At 41.4% G+C, this 24076-nt stretch overlaps 2 protein-coding genes across 2 annotated transcripts; both read left to right on the top strand.

The window, feature by feature from the left end:
* The first annotated feature begins 872 nt into the window (after positions 1-872).
* Positions 873-10429, top strand: miga2 (mitoguardin 2). The gene is made up of 16 exons (XM_076758454.1): positions 873-968; positions 1793-2070; positions 2229-2439; positions 2561-2676; positions 2785-2905; positions 3009-3136; positions 3225-3342; positions 3488-3594; positions 3725-3837; positions 4097-4169; positions 4917-5003; positions 5146-5244; positions 6079-6213; positions 6304-6357; positions 6461-6577; positions 6955-10429. The coding sequence occupies exons 2-16, from the start codon at positions 1975-1977 to the stop codon at positions 7153-7155; spliced, it is 1776 nt and encodes a 591-aa protein (XP_076614569.1). The 5' UTR covers positions 873-968; positions 1793-1974; the 3' UTR covers positions 7156-10429.
* Positions 10430-12096: 1667 nt separating this feature from the next.
* On the top strand, positions 12097-18017 carry dolpp1 (dolichyldiphosphatase 1). Its single transcript, XM_076758935.1, has 8 exons — positions 12097-12205; positions 12897-12997; positions 13152-13236; positions 14125-14224; positions 14481-14579; positions 15571-15699; positions 15843-15932; positions 16637-18017. Exons 1-8 carry the CDS (start codon positions 12130-12132, stop codon positions 16671-16673), a joined length of 717 nt encoding a protein of 238 aa, XP_076615050.1. The 5' UTR covers positions 12097-12129; the 3' UTR covers positions 16674-18017.
* The last annotated feature ends 6059 nt before the right edge of the window (positions 18018-24076 follow it).

Raw genomic sequence — 24076 nt, 5'->3', positions numbered from 1 at the left:
CTGAAAGGTACACGCCAAAACCGGAAACAGTCAAGTCAGATTACTGTAGCGATCCCCAATAAGGCACCTGAGGCGACCTTATTATGCCACCCTTAATGGCCCTCGGAAATTTAACAATCCGTAATACAAAGTCGCAGAAATTGTTGTACTAACATAGTCAGCCACCTATGTTTAAAAACGTTCTTTACGATAATATACGGTAGCCGTGCTCGAGCGTCTTTGATTGTTTGCTTGCTTATAAAAACATCAACAAAGGTGGTTGTCTGTACCTGACTAAGATTGCCCTGTTAGCTAAATACTGGCGAGAATGTCCATTCATGACCAGATGCAAAAGTACCAAGAAAAGAGCCAGCTTTTATTAAATTGTTAGGCATAATCTACGCGATCTACAATTTCTTACATTTTTTTTTTTTTACAATTTCTTTCTTTTTATTTTTATTTAAATCCTCACTCTTTTGTATATACTGTTTTTGTTTCTAGTCTGCATGCACTTCTTATATTAATCTTTACTGATGCTGCTGTATTCTGGAATTTCCCCTCGCGGGACAAATAAAGGAATATTGATTGATTGATTGATTGATTGATTGATTGATTGATTGATAATTAAAGTACTTAATAATTTAGATTATAAGAAGCATAACTCATTTATATGTCTTCCATGTTATTTTACCGACATTTTTCACATATCTATGCACCACAGGAAACTTTCTGACAGCTACAACCTTTTGATTTTTGTCCATGCTCTACGATCTACGACCTGATTGGATTGTAAAAGCACTTGCTCCTCTCACCTCCCATCCGATTGGTCAAGAAAAAAAGCAACCATCTGTACTCCTCGTTCTATTGGCTGGCGCTCGTGTCAGTATTCCTGAGTTTCTAAAGCCCTCGCCCCCGAGCAAAAAGCTAGTGTGCGGCTTTCACTGACTGTGACACAGGAATGTCCTTCCCTTCCGCCTTGGACGCTCGCGGTATGTACCTACAGTATGTGAGGGATTATGTTATTAGTTGTCCTGCTGGTGAGCCGTACACAGTGCCGCTGATGCCTCCGAGGTGTCAGTTCAACGCCCTGCAGGCAGTGTCCAGTTGACCTGATGATGCTGTGATGCGAACTGACACATGAACCTGAACCAGGCTAGCTAAGTGTACTAGCTAACGTTAGCATCCTCGCTTGTGTGGGCTGTTGCCTGCTTGCTAGGGCTGATTTTGGCCTGGCATTAACACATTTGTCAAAGACAGAGCTAGATTTGCTATGCATTTTACGTGAAACATTGGAAATTTGATTCCTGGTCTCGGCTACCTGAACGGGCTAACTGCCTCGCTAGCTATGTGCCTTTCATTCAAGTGTCTGTCAGCTAGCAGCCTCTCCATTATCAGTACTTTGTCCTGTCTGAAAAAGATCGTTTATTTTATATCAGTCGATACTTTAGTACCAAAGAGCGAGAAAAACTCGCCCAGTCTCACGCTGGAGCTACACCTGCTCTTTGCCGTGTACAGTAGGTGTAGGGCAGGTTGGTCCAGACAGCTGCATTCCAGACAGTGTAGATTGTGAGTAGCTGGAAAGATGCCAAGTTGCTGTGCTGTTTAACAGTTAATGCGAGCTTGATTTCTCCAGCTTAAACCATGAACCTTTGCACAAACCTTTCATTGAGGGTTTTCACTCTGGAGCCCTGTTGTAGTGACAATTATGTCTATTGATGTCATGTCCTTATTTTTATAAGGCCTGTGCAGTTTAATGCAGTTCTAACGAGGGAGGCTGGCACACTCATGTAATTTCATGTCTTATCTATTGTAGGGTAATAAACCTACGGTCAGACACTGGACCAGCGTGGAGTACAAGCGCAGGAGTGGATGACGACAGACGGTTCATCAGCAAGCCCTGAGCTGGCTGATCTCAGAGCAGAGAGGAGACCTTGTTTAGGGTGAATGTGAGGGAGCTTTGGAGAGCTGCGGCTTGAAGGCATTTGGACGTCAGAGATGTCGATCAAACAAGCAGACGGCATGTCCATCGCCCAGGCTTTGGCCATGACTGTGGCAGAGATCCCGGTGTTTCTCTATTCCACATTTGGGCAGGTAAGACACTTTGCTTATACAGAGTTTGTATCTCTATACACAAGCACTATTTACTGTCTCGTGTAGACTTGTTCATTAAATATAAGCAACACTGGCTGAATAAGTGTTTAGTAGAGTCCATTATGTTGACAGCTTATGTTCGCCTCTCCTGCTTTCAGTCCATATTTTCTCAGCTGAAGCTTAGCCCAAGCTTGAAGAAGGTGCTGTTTGCCACAGCACTGGGCAGCGTAGCTCTGGCTCTCACCGCTCATCAGCTGAAACGGCGGGGGAGAAAAAAGAAGCAGGCAACACAAGGGAAGGAGGGCCAGAAGACCGTGGGAATACCTGAAGCGCTGCTGAAGACGGGAAGACCCTCATCGTTTAAGAGAGGTGTGCCTGTCTGAATGCTTGGAGGGGGGAAAAGTCCACTGTGGAAATTTTGAAATGATGATTTTGCTTTGTGGTTACTGGTATATCAACATTAGAGAAGTGCATGTTCTTCTCTGTACAGGTCCGTTCAGCGGCCGACAGATGATGAGTCCCAGCACTCGGAGCAATGACACCATGAGTGGAATTTCTTCCCTGGCCCCCAGTAAACACTCGAGTTCCTCACACAGCCTGGCATCTGTTAGTTTCTACAATTTAAAACTAATGTGTCATTTTTACTTACTGTTTTACTTATTCCACATTTTCCTAATGTGTCTCTTTTTGTGTGTGTGTGTGTTTCTGGAATAGATGCGTGTCCCAAGCTCTCCAAATCAGTCGGCCAATCCGTCCACCCCCTGGGAAGCAGAGCCTGTGGTGGAAGAATCAGGAGCAGTAGAGGATGCAAATGCAGAGAATCTCTATTTGATGGGTAGGTTACTAAAAATGCAATACATGAGCTGTATGACATGTACATGAAGAGAAGTTCTACTTAGACTCTTAGTATTTGAGTCTAATCGCCCTTTTCCTACTAGGGATGGAGCTGTTCGAGGAAGCTCTACAGAAGTGGGAACAGGCCCTGAATATCCGCCATCACACCCACTCAACCTCCAGCAACAACAGCCTGGCTCTGCAGGGGGCAGCGTGTGGAGACTTTCCTGCGGTAATCATCAGTCATCACCAGCACAGGCTGCTGAAAGTTCTTGTACATGGTCGGATGACTTTTATGCTTTTTTTTCTTTCTACTTCAGGTTGAAACCCATAATAAAGCGTTTGCTGAGAAACTGGAGACCCTACTGCACAGGGCATACCACCTACAAGAGGATTTTGGCAGCAGTATCCCTACAGACAGCGTGCTGGCAGACTTTGGTAGGAGTCATGTTGAGCTTTAACGTACAGTCTGTGACCTTAAAGTAGGAGTGGGATTGATGCAGAGTCTTGGGTCTGTAGCAGTAGTACTACAGTTTCTGTGGGAGTACTCATTGTGTACCTTTGTGTTTTGTTCCTTTGGCAGAGAGTGAAGGAACTCTTATCTTGCCTCAAGTGGAGAGCTTCCATAGACTCCAAGATGATGACGCGACTACTGTTACCTCTGATGATTCCTTCTTCTCGGCTGCGGAGGTTAGCTCCTTTCCTCGGCCCTTGAAAGGCTGAGAAGATGGCAGTCACTGATTTTCCACTGGTATTTGTATCAAATACACATACGAGTATTTGGGCTGTATGCTGAGGCGTGTTTGTTTCGTCTGTGCAGCTGTTTGATGCCATGTCTCTAGAAGAGGTCTACCAGCCGCTCAAGCCAGCTGCTCTTTATGAAGAGGCCTTGTCTCTAGTTCGGGAGAGCAAAGTGGCCTATAGGTCCCTGAGGTAAGTATCAAGTGTAACATCTGTACCTAAATACTTAGAGCTGCAATAATCAGTATATTTTAGATTAACAGTGGATTAAATGAACATGTCCAATGTCAAAGAAGTTGCTCAAAGTGACAAAACCACAGAAAAAGATCTCTTGACTCTGCAGTTGCCCTCAGCTCTGCGGAGCATTTTTCTGGTCATTGTTTTGGTTTTACAGCCTGAAACTTTGGCAGGCTTCGATGCATTTCACACCTCTCTTCCTTTTTTCTACCAGGACTGAATTACTTGAATGTTTTGGTGACCAAGACTTCCTTGCCAAGCTTCACTGTGTGAGACAAGCATTCCAGGTGTGTTTCGGCTCGTACGCCGTACGTCACTCTTCAGCTTGGATTATTATTTTGTTTGTTTTGCCTTTTTAAAGTCATCTGTTAATGTTTTGAAAATTTCCAATCCTCGTGAAAACACTGCTCTGTAGCACTTCAAGTGGTCAGAAGCTCCATGAGGCAGCTTGTAATGATAAATCACTTTGGCTGTAAATTAGCAACTCGAGCGAGGTCAGGCTTGTTCCTGTGAAACTCTTCAGTGACCTTCAGCCAAACTAAACTTAGAAAACACTCATGGATTTTATCCTTTTTCGTGCTCTGTTACTTTCAGCAGGAATGTTTTTTTTTCCTCCCCCATGATGCATTTTAAAATGGCATTGTGTGGCACGGTGCATGTAATGGCACCCCAGTAGAAACCTTGCAGCACACTCTAACAAACACAAGGTCTTGGCATCGACGGGCAACAGGGAGTCAGGTGTCTTTGCTTGAGCGACATCCAGACAAAAGCTGTGAGGTCAAATAAAAAGACAGCAGCTGCATTGAGGAGAGGTGACTCACGGTGTGCCTCACACTCAGAATAATGGATGATACTATCGTCACCATCTCCACAACTTCTGATTTTAGCTTTGTTCTCCAGTCTCATCTGTCTGGCATGGAAAGCAGATGTGTTGAATGATTGTACTTTGCATTGATCCGTCCCTCCCTGCCTCACTTGCAGATGATGATTCACTTAGATGGACTTAATTATTTAAACAATGGCATTTTTTTCAGATGCTGTTGTTAGATGAAACTCACCGCACATTTTTCATGGAGACCGGCAAGCAAATGATTACGGGGTTAATGGTGAAGGCAAACAAGGTAACGCATCGCTCATTTGGATCCTCTCTTATTAACCTGTCTTATTTGCATGAACCCGACAAGCTTCTTCTTCTGTGGACTTATTTGCGCAGCTGTAACTCATCACTTCCTGTCCTGTTTTTTTTTGCCTTTTTTATCGCAGAGTCCCAAAGCCTTCCTGGAGAGCTACGAGGACATGCTGCTTTACACTCAGAGAGAGGAAACATGGCCCATCACCAAGATGGAGCTGGAGGGCCGAGGGGTGAGTAATGCTGTCACTCGTGTCACGTTATCTCCTTCTCGTGTTGTTTTTCAGCAAGTGCCTCTCAACATTAGACCCTGCGTGTGCTGTTTACCATCATCTGTCATCATCTGTCAGGCTTTATTACATGGAGGAGATTAAGTCTTAGATTAGATACCTTTTTACTTTTTTATGTATAACTGGAAGCATGTGTGTTTATTGTTTTATTCAAGGGAACAGGGATACTCTGGCCGCTCACGTGAACTTGAGATACTCTGTGGCCAACCTGAATTAAACTTTAACTGAAGTACGGCCAACACTCAGATTACTCTGTGCTTTATTCAGTGTGAAGCTCACTCTTAAGCTCATACTGCAGTTGGTTGTGTAGATGGCAAACGAATCTTCATATGAGTGATTCACTTGGTTTATTTATATTGTGATCACTTAAAAGATGGACAAAACACATGTGGTTGTTTCTGCTTGAGAGTCCTCTCTGCTACTCTGCGATTTTCTACCAAACATATTTGTTGAAATCACCTCCAGAGGTTGATTAACATGCGTCATCCTAAAATAAGTATGAAATGAAATAAATAAAAGAGGCTGTCATGAGAGAAAAAGAAAATAAGCGAAATACATATGAAAGGCCAGCCTTCAAATAGATATTCACAATGAATTGAAACATAGAATAGAGGTGCATTGCTCCATTTTGTGGGACATTACCACCACCTGCTGGTGATCAGTGGAATAGCATGAACCCATCAACAGGACCGTATCACTTGAGACACTGAAAAATTTCTGTTTATTTGTTTATTGAGAAAATGTAATGACTGAGTTCTCATGTCGTGATCCCTGCAGGTGGTGTGTATGAACTTTTTCGACATAGTGTTGGACTTCATCCTGATGGACGCTTTTGAGGACCTGGAGAGCCCTCCCTCATCTGTGGTGGCTGTGTTGAGGAACCGCTGGCTCTCTGACAGCTTTAAAGAGACGGTTAATTACACACAAACACACACATTGTTTCATTTTGCCAGTGATAACTTGGTAAATGTTACTCTAATAAATGTTGTGCTCTTCTGTTAGGCGCTGGCGACTGCCTGCTGGTCTGTCCTGAAAGCAAAAAGGCGTCTTCTTATGGTGAGTTTGAGCTTTTTATCGCATCTTTGTTTCTCATTGTATATTTAATTATTATTCATTTAATATTGATTCTGAGGGATTGTTTTTTTACTCCTGTCCGTAGGTTCCTGATGGTTTTATCTCCCACTTCTATGCCATATCCGAACACGTGAGCCCAGTTTTAGCTTTTGGGTTTTTGGGACCCAGGCAGCACCTAAGTGAAGTGTGCACTATCTTCAAGGTGAGAGCAGGCACAACTAAGAGGCTGTGAAGTGTTATTTTATTTATTTATTTAATAAACTGTTGTGTAATTTAAATTCATTTAAAGGGGCATTCCGATGATTTTACTCATGAGCTTCACTTTACTTGTCATGAGGACATTTCCCACAATGCAACTCACTAGCATCTTTTGTTTGACATTCCCTCGGGTGATAATAGAGGCTTTCTGGTATAAATTTGGACTCCAAATCCAAGAAACTCTTTTTTTGAGCCTTGATGAACAGCTGCTCCTGAGAAGACTGAGTGGGTTTAACCATGACAAGTAAACCAACCTTCATGTGTAAAATACCCTGCTACAATCACCACCATCTACATCCATTTCTCTTCTTTCCTCTGCAGCAACAAATCGTGCAGTACCTTAAGGATATGTTTGATCACGACAAGGTCCGCTTCACCTCTGCTCAGAGCTTGGCTGAGGACGTCCTGAACCTTTCCCACCGCCGGAGTGAGATTTTACTGGGCTATCTGGGAATCGATAGCCTCATGGAGCTCAATGGTGCCCTCCCCAGAGACACAGGCGGCTCTTCAGGGCCCAACTAAGACGACTGGGGCCGTCATTGGGCTTGTGCAGGCCGAATGCAGCGAGCTGAGAGCAGCAATGACTCACGGCTCAACGCCTGCTCTTTATCTCCATTAAGACTGGATTGATTCATGCTCCTGTGATACACTGAGAACCAGCATTATTGGTTCATTCATCTGTGTTCATCAAACACAACTACTGTCAGAGGATATATTTTCAGCAGATCTACAGTATCACCTGTCCTTGAGCGAATGAGGGAGAGCGGTTGGACGATGTTATCGGCTGCTGTGCATCAGGAATGCCTGATGTCGTCATGTGATCTCAGACGTGTGAGGATTTGTCTCTGCCTCGTTGGGTGACATGGATGCTTCATAGCTAACACACCCAACAAAAACATGAAGACTGGGCCCTCTACAAAAACACCACATGGATCAGGTCTCTTTGGGAAACAAGTGGCTGCATCGTCACCTTTAATTCATCTGGCTTGTGGGATATCATGGTCATTATTATGTGAAAAGTAACAGTGCGAGCGTCTGTCGATACTGTGCGTTTGTATGTTTTATACTAAAGGGGGGATATTTGTTCAAACTGTGATAATTCCTGACAGGCTCGGCGACTGAAGACTTGAAGGACGTAATGGATTTGTGTCCTCGCTGATGTTCTTGAATCATCTTTGATCTGAAGAAGTATTAATTCCAGTGTGGTTTAATCGAGCCGGCGCATATCCAAGAGAGTGTGTTCAATGCAATACGACATCATGTAACATTAGCGCAGGGTGCTAACATGTTACTCATATAGAGCTTGAATGATCGCAGACCAGTTTCTTCTCATTGTAGTCTTCTAGCTTATCCGGCTCTACAAATGGTTCCATTTTCTAAAGTCTTGACATGAATATTAATCAGTTGTAAGCGGCACAGAGGCACAAAAAGAAACTTCAAATAACACAGAACCAGGTGTGAAAACATCTGTCTGAATACCAGTTTGAGGATGGAACAGAAAATAAATATCTGGAGCTGCGTAACACGTCCGCGCTCTCAGGGAAAGATCAGTAACACTAAAACCTGAAATCAATATGAGGAAATGTGTTACATCCTAGTAAATAATGCTCATTATTTATTAATTGGTTGATCCACTTGAATTACTTCCAAATATTTAAGCCTACATCGTACAACTTGCAAAGATTTAATTCACAGGATAAACAATAAAAAATAAATAGTGACTTTTATTAGGGAAAAGTATCAAAGTTTCTAAGGTATATGTACATATAAATCTGTGTTTTTCGATGTAAAATCTGGACAGACAGTATGTCCTGAATATGGTTCACGATAATCTTAAAGGTTACTGGCTGTAAATGAGTTCAGGATAAGTGGATTTGAAAAAATCTGTTGTTTTGATGCAATAGAATTTGTGTCACTTAAAGCAGCAACGATCATGCAGTGCTGGTTATAGTGTGACAGAGCCAGCATGCACAACGCCAGGAGGCTGAAACTGAAGCAGCTAAATGGAATTCAGCCATCGTTGATTTTATCATTTGGACCTGTGCTTTTCATGCTGTGGCCAGTCAGAATGTCTTCATGGGTGTAACAATCTGACATCTTTGTGGAAAAACTCTCAGTCTCACTGTTATAAATAGAAACACGTGGATATTTTCCATCATGATACACACACACACACACACACACACACACACACACACACACACCGTGCGTCGCTTGCTCTCTTCTCGGAACATTTTAAAACTGACACGACCTCTAGATGAAACGGTGCCATCGACTCGTCTTAGCAAGGTTTTTTTTTTCTGCTTTCATGAAGACCTGTGATGAAGAACAGGGCATTGTCCAGTGAGACCTTCATAACAAGTGCACTGAAGAAAACCCCCGAGGTCTCTTTAGCCTGAGACACAGAGGGGATCCCGTGTCTGTGATCCCGAGACGGACAACTCCGCCACTGTAAAAGCAGATTAGTGTTACATAGAGTGTAGTTTTTGTTCTAGAAACTGTCAAATACTTAAGTATCTAATGAATTTTGATGAAGATGAAGATTATTTATTATTAACGGCAGTTGAAACAGAATGTATGCTCATGGTTGCCTGCGTGATTGAGAAAAGGGACATTTCAGTCAAATCATTTTAGGCTTTCAGCAGTGTATCATACACATTAGCATAAGTCATCTTTTTGTTATTCATAATCATGTAAGTGTGTGTTTTGTGGTCTTGATAATCCAAATCCTGCTCGTGTTGCAGCACGCCTCTCAGCTTCAGAGCTCAGACATGTTTGTCGCTGTGTTTGCAGTACAATAACATTGTGTTCTCCTTAAACTGTACTGTCAGGAGTCTTTAGCTTTGTAGGATCATTTCTGTCTCTGAAGCGTGACTGTAAATAGAGCTTTCACAGACACACAGGCTCTTTGTTTCGACAGATGTGCAGCTTTGTGTTTTTAAGCATTTTGCACTTTATCAGAGAAGCGGAAAGATCCGGGAATGTCCTACAACCCTTTCTGAAGAATCAGTTTAAGACTATACAGACATATTGAATTATTTATTGCATCATAGAGCCAACATATTATTGATAGAGCGTAAATGCTGCTGTATAGTAGAGAAACTATCTTTCCCAGAAAAGTGTATAATGGAAATATATTCTGGTTACTGTCCAAAGGTTTTGTTTTAGTCTCCATCTTTAAAATGTTGAAATTCTCTAGTTTTAACTGTTGAACATGTGTGGTCCGATCCCTGTTACGCTGCTTTAAAAGAAATGTTCACCCATGTTTTAGTCTGTTTGTAGAGCCTCAACTATATTTGCAGTATGCATCATACAGATGTTTAGTCTTGCGTTCACACATGGACCTGCTTCTTCTGTGGTCTGAGAGTAGATGACGATCTGAGACGAATTCCTCCGACAGCCTTTGCATGTCAGCCGTGTGGATCCTGTGAAATGCATCAGTCAGCGTGTCCCTGCAGCATTTAGACCCAGACGCAGCTCGAGTTGTTGTTAGTTTGGAAAATCCCATTTAGAAGAAAAGTGTTTAGGAAGTTTGAATCATTTGAAAGTGAACATTCGGGCATGGACTCTCCTACTTAGCGTGTGTTCAGTGGATTATTTCAGATGGCCAAAATGTGGAAAGAATTTTTTTTTTTGCAAGTCAGTGCTGTACATTACAAGTGTCCTCTTCATGCCTTTGTCTTTTCTATTGTTAAATTACAACGCCAGCACAAACTGTAAATTGATTTTGATTCTCCATATTAAATGTTATTTTTTGTTATTAAACAGTATGTTTATTACGCCTTTTCCCAACTGATGACGGCTCGTTCTGTTTCTTTTTTTTAAATTCTTATTATTTGGGGAATGTTTGCCTTTATTTGAGAGAGACCAATCGAGGAAACGAGACAGGAAACAGGGACATCAAAGCGACGACAGCTGTTGAATGTGCTGCAACCATTTTACTACCAAAGTGCTTCAGGTAATAAAATCACACTTTGGTAAGTAGAAGTCAGTAATGTGAGACTGTTCTGTAGTGATTCAACATTAGGCCAGTGGAGGGTGCACAACACATTTAGAAACCTTACATTACGTCTCCTCATCTCCTCATCTCCTCGGTCAGGCATTTTTGGTCAGTCTAAATGTACCTGTTTGTATTTCTTCTATATGATGGCTAAATATTCTACTGATTAGAGGGAATGTGACGGTGATGGAGGGGGAAGGTCTGGGTGTAGAAGTCCTCGATACAGATCCTGCACCTGTAACTTGCTCTGTCCATAAACTTCTTTTATTTCAACTTAAAAACAAGCAGCTTTCAGGATCCTTTATGAAATGAATACTTCCTTGTGTTTGATTAATATTCATACTGTTAGATGCATTTGCATTGATGGTTCTTCTCAAACGTCCACCATACTCAACAATCTTTGAAGCTCTTTCTGGTGTCTGGTGATATTTCTGCTTTGTTGTTCTCCTGGAAACCGAGAAATATCACCATTCGTATATCAATATTTATTTGTAATTCATGTGGATGGAAATGGCTGTATCTAACGTGAAGTTAGTGTCAATACCAACTCAGAAATAGGTCATGATTCCTCTAATTCTGAGAGATGGGGTATTTGCTTGTTTTCAGGTATTGATGGTTGCACAACATTTGCTTTAGAGTGTTTTTTCTCTGCATGAAAACATACTGGACCCACATATGCAAGTACAGAACGGTCAGTGTTATTTGCTTTGCAGGGGTTTGCTGGTGGCTTTACACTGTTCCAGTTTTCAAGGTACACCAAGCAAAAACTACTGCAGTCAAATACAAAAATCCTGCATTAAATACGACCATCATCTTCAGAGAGGTGTTGATTCAGCTCTACGCTGCAGCTTGTGGAGCTGTTTAACTGCACTGCATTATAAAAAGAGGTATTTTTGTTATTCAGCTTATCTTCATGAAAATATAAATTTTATAGACGAAATAATGATCAATAATAAAGATGATCATTAGCTGCAGTCCTACTCTTGTGAATGGCCCATAACTGATCTGAAGAAAAAAAAAAAAAGCATTCGTGAAGGTTTAAAAAATAGTTTTCAAGTATTATAGTTTTACAAATATTTGATCGTTTGACCGCATAAATTTCCACACAGTACATTTGGGCAAATGCCTGATCAGGACATTGTAGATGACTCAGGTGGTAAGTAATTAATAACCGACATCAAGCTAGTAATGATGACATTAATTTGTTTTCTCTCTTTTTTTTCTTTTCTTTTCTTTTCTTTTCTTTTCTTTTCTTTTTTTTTTTGAATGAATGAATGAATGCAGTTCGCTGTTTTAATGTGGAGTGCTGGACTTTTGTGATTTTTGTCCATTCAATAATTCTTCTCTATGGGCAGAATATCTCATCTCCAGTGCGCGGCTGGGATTGGACGGCTCCTGCGCTGCCGGGGCCCGCTCGAGCTCAGAGCTCCGTTCACTATTGGTTAGACACGTGTCTGGGGCGTTTCGCTGGGACTGCCCGGTTGTGTCCGGGTAAGATGGCGTTGGAAGAGCAGTGCTCGGCACCACCTCGATGGCGGTCCATATCTCTGACACACGTAGAGTTCCCCGAGGGTACGTAAACTCAACATCTTCCTCTAACTACTGAAGCTCTGCTAACCAGCGGCCGCTTCGTAATTTTCAGAGAGTGCATGTTTTCTCGCTATTGAATGGACACGGCCGTTGGTGATACTGCCAAATTGTGAGACGCTGTAAGGGCTCGAGCACAGCAGGGAATGTAACCGGGACTGCAAAATAGTGAGACAACGCCGCATGCGCAGTTGGCGACAGTGTCCACAATGAAGGCTAGCTAGCCTGTTAGCCTTTTTAATATCGGTTTTGATACGTTCTCTCGGAAATTAGCTGATATGCCGTATCCAGTCATAATTATTCGACAAAATTCACTCATTTCGAACAGCAAAATGTGATTAATGACTGCGGTGGAAATAGCTAACTATTTAACCTTATAGGATTGTGGCCAGGGCTATGGCTAACGTAGTAGCTAGCTCTTTGGCCTGATACTGATTAGTATAACTAGCATAAACCACATTTGGCCGAGCTGTCTTTACGAACAAAGTGAACTGATATGGTCTGTTAAGTCGATGATTTCTTAGCTACTCCATCACAGCAGCTTCCTACCTGAACTTAAACATTTCAACCATCCGGGTTCACTGAGGACCTCTCAGTGTCACTCCCACCAGTGCTAGGTGACTTTACTCTTGTTTATGATATGCCTTTACATAAGTACTGTGTCACTGTGTTTTAGGTGATCTGACGGGACAAGTACTGGCCTACATCAGCCTCCTCCCCATAGCAATCCTTGTGGGTTTTGTTACACTCATAGTGTTTAAACGGGAACTGCACACGGTGAGTTCTGCAAATGCACCTTTAATGGTGTTTTCAGAAAGAGCATCACTTTTAAAGCCCATCTGTTAAGCTGTTAATCGTCTGACATGAGCCTGAACGCAGGTGTCAGGAAGGCCAGACGTTTGTAAGAGCTTGTTTGCTGTTTTTTACACAGATTTCCTTCTTTGGTGGGCTCATCCTGAATGAAGGGGTGAACTGGCTGCTGAAGCACATTCTCAGAGAGCCGCGCCCATGTGCAGGTGAGTGAAGCAACAAGCTGTTGTGTTTTTGTTTTAGCTGGCAGGGTTGGGCAGCATTGCAAAAACATCACAATAACCAGAATATCTTCTTCTGATGTTTATCAAACATTATCTGATGGGGTGCAGAACATTGCTAACCCAGGTGTCTAATTTATCTTCGTCACACTGTATTATGTAGTACTACAGGTGGAAAAAAATAAAATTAAAAGACAGTGCATTCAGCCTGCACAGGGCACATTCACGTGAGTCAGACATCACTCCACAAAATCCACAAGTAGTCTACACTAATGTCCATACTTAATGCTCCTTCTCACTCGTCCATCAGCGCTCTCTCCTCCCCCTACGTTATGTAGAGTACATTTAAACATTAATACTCCAAAGCTCCATATTTTAGAGCATCACCTGTGATAATGACAATACTTTAGCTGCAGCCCTGCCCTCACTAATGATTGTTTTTATTATTCAATCTGTAGAAGTATTTTATTGATTCGTCCTTTTAGTCAAAAATGGAAATTAAAATTCACAGTGAGGCGATGTTTTAGAATGTCTTGTTCTGTCTGATCTACAGTCCAAGAACCAAAGATATTCAGTTAACAATTATGTAAAATAGGGAAAAGCTGCAAATCCTCACACTTGAGAGACTAATCACAAGTGGCATTTACTACTATTCAAAGAGGGATGAATATACAAATATTCTTCAATTGGATTATATCATGTTACACCCAGCAGTAGCCAGGTATTTCTATATAGTTGAGTAATGTGATGTGCTTACTTTAGTTGTAAACTTTGGTTATTACCCTGGCCAGAGTAATTTGTTCTATATTTAAATGAAGACGTACTCCATGTTGTAAATGTATTTTTATATCAGGTTCTTTCATCTTTCTGCAGGGGCTCACACAACCCTGCACACAGAGTATGGGATGCCCTCAAGTCATTCCCAGCTTATCTGGTTCTTTGTTGTTTACTTCTTTCTTTTCCTTTATTTAAGGTGAGATTGTTTCTTCTTGGTGTTTGTGGAAACAGGCAGCTGTGAAATTCTTAGAAGTTAGTCGTGTCATGCATACATGCATTATATCAGTGGTTGACTACATCATATTCATGTAAACAAGCATGCTGTTCATATTTGTATCTGTAGTTCACTTGCTTTATCGCAGGGTTTGTGTTTCATTATTACGTGAATGTTTTTTGATCATCACTCATCAGGTGCTGTCAGCGTATGAACGCATGCTGATCTCTCATTTCAGAATGCATCAGACAAACAACGCTCGATGTGTGGACCTGCTGTGGAGACACATACTGTCCATCATCCTCTTGGGCATAGCCTTATCAGTCTCATACAGCAGGTAAGGGAATGACTGATGGTTGAATACTGTTTGGCTGACCCGTCTGCTCACACTGGCAAAGGAAACCAAATAGTGCTACTTCCTGTGAAACTTCACTTTGGCTGTGCGATCACACCAAGTGTGATACTGAGGGTGTAAGAGTGGGTGAAGAAGTCGCTTCCTATAAGAATATTAATTTTTATTATCCCCTACAATTCAGAATCACATACAAAATCAATTTTCTGAATATGAGATAATAACGTGATGACGCTCATAGAACGAAAAAGGTGCGACTCAACTGCGAGGGCAGTGCAGCACCGAGACAATCTACAGCGCACGTGCTGTTGTCTTGTAATTCGTCCTCTTGTAATTACCTTTTGCAGGCTGAACTTGAGGTATATTGTGAACTTTCTGCGGCGCCATTCATAGACTTGACGTTAGCGGTCGGAGCAGCCATCAACAGTAACAAATGAGACGGTCTGACCACCACACGCTGCAACGTTGAATAACGTAAACCAGCTGTGGATCGGCGCTCAGTCTGCTTCACCTCAAAAGCTAATGGTGCAGCAGACAGGCTGCTCTCCTCTGCTGGAGATACACCGTTAACAACACAGCAGAGCACTCTGATATTCACAAACAGGCAGGAGACTGTGAGATGCTTTCTGATGAAATCATTAATTGATGCCGTTAACTTTTTAAAATGAAAAGGCTGTGGATGGTTTACCTTAACTGCTAGTTATGTTTCATATTGTATTTCAATGCATTACCAGTGAATGCTTCAGCATATAGTAAACTGGAGCAAGAGACCAAAAACAGTCCCCCCTTTTCTATTCTTTCAGTCGAGAATCGGTTTTGAATCAAGACTTGTTCTTTCCCAGAGACCCCCACCCCCCCACACAACACCCAACACCCAACACCCAACACCACCACAGTTTGAAAATTTGAAGTGCATGTTGCTCGACTTTGTTTAGTTTAGGACTCAATTTGTGTGTTCTCGATCTTTGTTTCTCAGGGTCTACCTGTTGTATCACACCTGGAGCCAGGTTTTCTACGGCGGAATTGCCGGTGGTATGATTGGCATAGTCTGGTTCTTTTTAACGCAGGAGGTGCTGACACCATTATTCCCCAAAATAGCAGCGTGGTAAGTAGTGCTCTCATTTCTCGGCTTCCTTCTCTCGTCACAGGGGAAGACGTTTCATCCTCAGCCTGAATAAGTGGATAAAACTGGTCTCTGAGAGCTTCTCTAATAATTTCTTCTCTCAAATTCCCTTTTCATGATGATAGGCCAATATCAGAGTACTTCCTGGTACGAGACACGAGCCTGATCCCCAACATCTTATGGTTTGAGTATACAGTGACCAGATCAGAAGCGAGGTAAGTGGCTGTCAGGACAGGATCACCCACTGCACCGCATCCATCACCATTAAGTCACACCAGAAAGTGGCACACTGAAGTAAACCTACATGACCTGGTAACCTTGGCCATGCTCAAGGACACATTTTAAGTACACGCAGGACTAGTGGTGAGCTAGGGTAGCTCGCAAGCTAACGGCTAACATATCAGTCACAATAGCTCCCCGAGCTTCTTCCTGTTTTCTCTGGACTGTTCATTCAATAAAGAGTTACTGAAGAGGGGAGGAAAGCTCTCCAACCTAGCTAGCCTGCTTACTGGAACTTAGCGAGCATGTTAGCAAGCATTTGCTAATGAGGCATTCACACAGTTTATTCAAATATTTGTACCATTGGCTTTTATCTCCTAACAGTCTGCCTCTGTTAGAGAGCAGTTGCTTCTTCAAAAGATAAAGCAAATAGTACAAAACAGCTAACAAGCTACAGTAGCCTTCTCCATTTTAGACTCTCTGCTCTCTGAAAGTGCGCTGGCAGGATGGCCTGCTGCGCTTCAGTAGCACAAACACACAGGTCAAAGTTGAAGGCAAAAGATTTGCATGGATTTACTTTGTCACTGCTAGCAGATCCATTGAACACCGAGCTGCTGTGAATGCTGACCAGGCCTGCAGTACGTCCGAGCCTCTTGCATTTGCTGCCAGACTCCATTCTCTTTCTGTTTCTCTCTTCTAGGAACAGACAACGAAAGCTTGGAACAAAACTTCAGTGATCCACACAGTTCTTTTGTGAAACTGAGTTTAGGACCACACACACGCGAACACACACACCACACACACACTCACCTACACACATAGACAAACGCTCACTTGACAAAAAACACACTGGAGAACCATCTTCTGGACTGACGCGGTTGCAAGGAGTAAAGGGCAAAAACCGTTTACAGGTGGCGAAAGAGTGCCTGGACCTGGCCCGGAGCCTACAGCCTGAGCAAGTCCGTCCACACGCCTCTCCTTCTTGTACAGCTTGCCCAAAATGCTCTTCAATGCATGCAAGACTGTGCAAGAGGCATACTATTTAATTATAGATTAATATATATATTTTAACTATAAACGCACGCTGACAGTAACAGTGTACTGTAAGAGGAGCCCAAAAGGAGGCTTTGGTCAAGTTTCAAACAAATTGGTGGGTGTCATTGCAGCATGTATTTAGTGATTCCTTTTTTTAAGATATTCTGATGGATAGCTGGTGGGAACGGGCGGGGCGGGGGGGTGGTTTATGGCTAGGTTTAACATTTTTCATTGTTATATAATAGAAAATGAACAATTTCTAAGAATTGGTTATTATGTAATGTAAATGAAAATTTGCACTTGGTGAAATTTACAAGTAAAAAAAAGAAGACTAACACTAGTTAAATGTTAAGACACCCCCCCCCCCCCCTTTTTTTTTCCCCTCATCAGTCTTTGCTTTGTATCTATGACTGTCAGTCCTAATATATTAGACTCCAAAGCTGATCTGCAAGCAGTGTAAATTTAATGTACCTTCTGTGCTATCGAGCATCGGGGTTGTGTTTTCTGTTCATATCCACGTTTGAGGATTATGAGACTGAATCACAGCAGCAGGTTTCAGTTGTTTTTGTTGTTGAACACACTTTGGACTGAGGTGGTGTTTTCTTATTGCCTCACACACAGTAGCAGCCTGGGAACAGAGTTCTGGGAACCATTTTTCCCTTCAGTTTCTTCTTATCTGGTTTTCTGCTGTTGCAGAGAGCAGTTTTCTTTTTACCTGCATTTCCAAGATAACATTCCATATCATTTAGTGAGAAAACCTACATAATGACTGCTGAGGGGATGTGTTTTCTTTTTGTATTATTTTTGAAGAAAGGAAAAAAAAAACAAAACAAAAGAAGCCTCAGGTCAGTCGTAGCATGTGATTATGCTTAATTCCTCACAACCCACGGCAGCTAATGTTGAAAGCTGTCAAGTGGGGATCTGAAGCTGATTTAAAACTGTCATATCATTAGCTCCACAAAGGGAAGTAGTTCTCTTAGACTTTGATTTTTTGTTTCCATGTGTAACCTATATCAGGCTGAATAAAAATGTGTTTATGTATAAGAGATCGTTCAAGTATCGTGCTTTCAAATATGTTGGCGCCGTTTTGCATTACACTTGATGGACTCGTTTACTGACCGTCCACTCTCTGCATCAGCCAGTATCGTGTCTGTCTTTGATGCTTCAAATCTGAGCAGGGAGATAAAATGCAGTTTAGTGAAGCACTGATGAAAAGATTTGCGTGAGGCAGCAGCCGCGATAACACAGTAATAGATACCGTAAAGACATCACAGACCACGGGAACGAAGGAAAATGCGAGGCTGTAGCACCACTGGGAGCTGCTGCCTGATGCACAGAATACATTGTGTGTCTTTAGCTTTAGGTTACTTTATTGTCTCCTGTAGGAGAAAATAGGCTTTGATTACATGAGTTGCTACATCAAAACCAAACATCACAATAAGAGCCAGCAATTTAGTCGCCAAACTATTCACTCAGTAAATTCTGAGGTAACCTCTCACTCAAAGGTCTTTATCATCAAATACGATACTACCTGAAATAGCCAGCAGTCAACCTCAGGCCTATAATAACACTGTGAAACACTTTTTCTCCAATAACAGAAATTTTAGAAGACAGGTCAGACTCTATTTGGCACAGTAGCACTTGGAGCTAAATGCTAACACAGCATGCTAACATACTAATGCTAAACTTCTTCAACATGTTCACTGTCTTAGTTGTTTGTGTCGGTATTTGTTAATCAGCACTAAACTCAAAGATCAGCTGCGGCTGACGGGAATGTGATTGGATTTGCAGGTACTTGGTCTCACAGCAAAGTTTTGGACAAATTAAGATTAGATTCATCCAAACGTTGTTGAGATATTTCACGTAAAGCCACAAATGTCAAAATTCTGGTGGAATGGAATGTTCCAGACAGGTGTTTTTGGATTATTCCACAACTTTCCGTCTTTAGTTCCCAACTTGTTTGAAACGTGCTGCTGCATCAAATTCAGAATAAACAGATATTTACAAAAATCAATGAAGTTTAAACATTAGACTTAATGTTTCAAATAGAGCGTATGGCTAGCAAGCCTTATAGCCTTATATATAGAACTGAAGAGTGATGCCCGAATAGTATGATCTGTGTGCCCAATATGATGCATATATGATCTGAGGGCGGCAGCAGTCCTCTTCTCCCCAAAGAGACAACCACTTGTGGAAACAAGCATTTCAGAATGTATTTGGAGACTATATGGGCCAGTGTAGGTGACAAGTGAAAAATAGCCCTCTGTTCAGCTCGAACAATGAACAAGCTGCTTGTATTGTGAAGGCAGCGCCGTGCGTCTCTCTCTGCACTCTATTCCCCAACGTGACTGCTGAGAGCTGCTTGAGAAAATGCTTCCATCCTCCTGACTTGCCGAGCGCAGAAACGTGCGCCCTATTTAAACGACCCATTCCATTTTTGATTCACTTTTCAGGTCTAACCTCAGGCTATCCCCAAACACCCGTCGGGAACGGGCATAGCCTAGATAAAAATGTTGAAGACCTCGACCTATTTCTGTTTCTCAAAGCTATTTTCTCTGACCTGCACTGTTTGGATGAGCCCTGAGCGTTTCTGTGGAAACCTTTTTTTGGATGTGAACTACAGTGATGGTTCAGAGCTGGTGGTCAGCTCCCCCCACAGATATGTCTTCACTGAGCTAAGCCTGACAATACTGGTGTTGAAGTCTGCTCACTCATACTGTCTACCCTATAAAAGGTTCAGGTCATTGTCAGCTTGGACATAATAAACATAGGTATATTCCACACTTCAATTCCAACAATCCCACAGAGTCAAATCCAGTTTAAATTTTAGACATTAGAGGACTGACATCCACTGGAGGACACTTGTTATTGCAATTTCTCTTAACAGTCCACACCAGTAAGATACAGATGTAGAAGGGTTCAATAAATGTTATGGATGGAGGAGAGCTGAGGTGGTGAAGGAGGGATGTATGAAGGTCCAGAGGGAGAAAAGTGGGGTGAAGGAATGAGGATTGAGGGATGGAGGGATGAAGGATGAGGGATGAATGGTGAGGGATGAAGTATTTTATCTGATTGTAAAACATAATGTCAGTCTGCAGCTTCACATAAAGTGAGTGACACAAGTAAATATTATATTTTGCAGACACATGCTGTCAGATTAATTGTTATAGTTTAAATAACCACCTCATTACTCTCGTGGATTGTGTATGCTAAGCACCACCTGGACCTGCTACATGATTAAAATGCTGCTTACACATTATTGCACCAACCTAAAGGCCCTGAAAACACATCTTCTCAACCTTCTGACTAAGAATAACGAAGTCCTACATCATTTCCTGCCAAAGTTTGAGCAGTTTGATGACTTTCCATGGGAGATTTCTGTATTTGTGTTTTTGTGTTCTGCTCCTCTCTCTGGTGTGAAAAGGTGATCTCATATATTTCCATGTACCATTCAGGATTTAGGGACATTTGAATGTAAGTCTGACGACAGGTGGTGGGTTGTTTGGTCACTGTCAGTCTGATCAAACACAGTCTCATGCTGCAGATTAGCTGTGTTATTGAGAGTTAAACTCTTATTAAATAACACCAAATCCCAAACTAGGACTTTGATTGTTGCTTATTTAGTCATGAATATTTAATTCCACACAGAAACAGTTTTAAGGAGCTTTAAAGGCAAATATAAAAGATAGCATCACCCACCAGTAAAACTCAAAATAGGACTGGAACATCATCATTGATTAGCAGATCTGTGAGTTCATGAACTAACAGTTCATGAACTAACATTTTCTTTTTTTAAATTAAATTTATAAAGTTTTACATCTTCAGCAGGACCAACGGGCTCGGAGCTACTGAAGAACCCCAGACTTGTCCTTTCAAATCATAGCAATAATAAATGCTACAGACACGCTGGCTACTTTTCAGGTAAGCTTTGCATTTTAGCATTTTAGCTTGGCATTAGTTCTGCAGCGATAACGACAGATGTGTGTTTTGGTAACTTTGAGTTCTGTGCTTTAACTTTAAGATGTAACCAAGAGACAATAAGCCCTAAACAAGCAAAAATGATGCTCAGATAATTTCCGTTCAAGCTGTTCGTTCTTGTTGCAGAAACAGTCCACAAATGGCGACATGTTATTCTGTTGCTCGTGCCATCTGAACACGAATCAGTGGATTTGAATCAAAGGGGTTTAACTGGCATTTTGGATGAAAAGTACACATATCAAGTAAAAGATCTTGAGGGGATTTATTTAATGAAGTAAACAACTCGTTATTTGTATTTGTTGAGTCCCCTGGTTTGGTTCGCTTCCTGTAAAGCTCGGCCAAACCTGCCTCAAATCCTGGATTCCAGTCCTCGAAATGTATTTTTGAAGACAACTACCTCAACATTTATCACAATAAACGCTGAAGTTGTATTTCTCATTTGGAATTTTTGTCAGATTTCACTAACTGGCAAATCACATCTCTGCCAGCAGACATTGGCAGCAGTTTCAGAGTGCAATCTCGCAGGATATCGGCAGCAGCTTTGAGTGTGTTCACTCTTTGAAAATGGAAGTTGTTCAGATTTGGTTCTGCTCAAATCTGCTGTCATGAAATTTACTGTGCGAGGCTTGAAAATCACTGTTTAACTGTATACACGTGTGCAGCCGTACTGTAAAACAAATTAGAATTTGATAGATTCAAAGGTGGTTTTATTGCCTCAAGACAATTTTATTAAGAATGTAGATATTTAAAAATGTTCTGCAGTAATCTTTTCCTGAAGCTGCTCAACGTTAAAAATACAAGTCAAAAGTACTTCCTGTATTTATTTATTTATTTATTTATTTATTTATTTGCTTGTTTTACACACAGTGCCTCTACTGTTGAAGCAGCACCACTAGATGGCGCCCATCTTACATCTACGGCAGGACCGTGATGGGATTAGCACAGATTAGTTTAGACCTAATCACATGTTAAACTCATACCACCAACATAAACAGACCATCAGCATGCATGTGACCCTCTGTGAGCTCTATTCATGGTCTCCTCTGCTGTTTGGTGGAGCACGTGTTGAGATGCGGTATCTTATTACAATAACTGTTCAGTTCAACCATATTGATCTGTAGTGTGTCAGCATGTACAGCAGAGTATGTCCCTTTAATGTGTGCTGTGCATGCAGTTGAGTTTTATTTTGATAATATTTGTTTGTGAGTTTGTTTTAAGTGAACAGAATGATGTAAATTAACACCCCCAAACACATCCCATGGACTTGCAATAATCCTCTAAAAACATGCTCAACCAATTTCCTAAGCCAAACTGAATTATGTCATCACATACAAACATGCAAACTGTCACTTCAGTAAGTAAAGTTATAAAACGAGAACCTGATTTTGTTGATATATGTTCAACTCACTCATATATTCTGTTTATTAATGTTCCATTCAAATTTATTTCCAACACATCTGCTAACTGTACTGGGAATCATTAAATGAATTTTTTGTTAAAACGTGATTGAAACTGAAAACAGCACAAAGACAATATATTTAATGTTTTCCCTCATCAGCTTCATTGACTTTTGTGAATATATGTTTATTCTGAATTTGATGGCAGCAACATGTTTCAAACAAATTGGGACAGGAACAACAAAAGACTGGGAAAGATGTGGAACGCTCCAAAAACACCTGTTTGGAACATTCCACAGGTAAACAGGTTCATTGGTAACAGGTGAGAGGATCATGATTGGGTATAAAAGGGGCATCCTGGAAACGTTCAGTCGTATTACGGCTGATTCATTTGTCAGGCAAGTGAAGTGACCACAGCTAAGATCTGCATTTTAGAAAAGGTATTAAGAAGCAGTATTAATCTTGACCAATAAGATAATTTAAAACATATATTTCAAGGGTGTTAAGAAGATGCTCCACACGACCAGTAAAATAATGATAAAAAAAAAGAATAGTCTAGATATAAATAATTTATATGAAATGTGAACACTTCCGCCTACTGTCTCCAGTTTTGTTTTGTTTGTGGATCTTACATGTCCTCAGAGCTGATTTCATCCTTCTGAGCACCCCCCCCCCCCAGACTGACTTCAGTGTGCAACACACACCATCATCTCGACACTGACGTATTGTAAGTGTCTCACACACTAGTTCTTCAATCTACAGTGGACAATATGAATTACACATAAACTATCATGAAGGAATCGAGCAGTAAAATAAATCCATCTGTAATTAGGATAAGAACAAATGACAAAGCTCAGAGTTTTATATCAGCTCATCTCGAAACATTGAAGAGTCTGTGATAATTAGCAGCTGAGCAGCCACCATCTCCTCTGCTGAGACATGCAAAGTGTTTGTACAGATAACACTATTCTTTTAACAAATGTATGAGCGGTGGCATAAGGCGCATCCAAACTGCCGCCCTCACATTTCTGTTTTCGTCTCTTGGATCGAACACAAAATACCACAAACAAACCTGCCTGATCTTAAATTTAACTACGAATGTGTTTTAACAAATGTTCCCTTCCCCGCTCTCATTTCTTCTTCTTTTTTGTTTGTTTGTTTTTGGCTCTGTGGACATATTTTTAATCCCCTGGGAGTAAAGTGAGGGTTGCTCATGAGCCAAATGGCTGTCTTAATCTGATCCAAAATCCTGAACCAGCTCACTGCGTCAGCTGATTCACTGGATTGTATGAGATACCGATAAGAAGATGTGAAAAATAAACTTTCTTTTGTTTCATCCGTCTTTATTTCACCCCTTGTTTTTTTTTTTTTTTTTTTTTTTCCAATTTGCACATTTGTAGCCAAGAAGGTGAAATCATCAGGTGTCCTGGCAGGAGACGTCTTTATGGACGCCTGCTCCGACGTCTGTAAATTAGACTTTTTGAGGAAAAGCTTCTGCACACGAGTAGATTTCTGCCAGACGCAACAGATTCATAAACTGCAGGAGCACAGAAAACAAGAAAGGAGCAAAAAAGATCCAGAAACTTGCTCCACTGCTTCCACAGTCGATGGTTCAGACATTCATGGTCCTCGGCTGATGTATCCTGATCACTTTGCTGATCCTCTGACTTTTCCTCTGGTGCCACCATGAGGTTGATGTTCATGATTTTGAGTGAAATGTCTGAAAAACT

The sequence above is a fragment of the Chaetodon auriga genome, chromosome 19 (genome assembly GCF_051107435.1).
Source record: "Chaetodon auriga isolate fChaAug3 chromosome 19, fChaAug3.hap1, whole genome shotgun sequence".
In the NCBI taxonomy this organism is placed as follows: domain Eukaryota; kingdom Metazoa; phylum Chordata; class Actinopteri; order Chaetodontiformes; family Chaetodontidae; genus Chaetodon; species Chaetodon auriga.
Note: the sequence above shows the minus strand (reverse complement) of the source record. Positions and strands in the feature narration are given on the sequence as shown.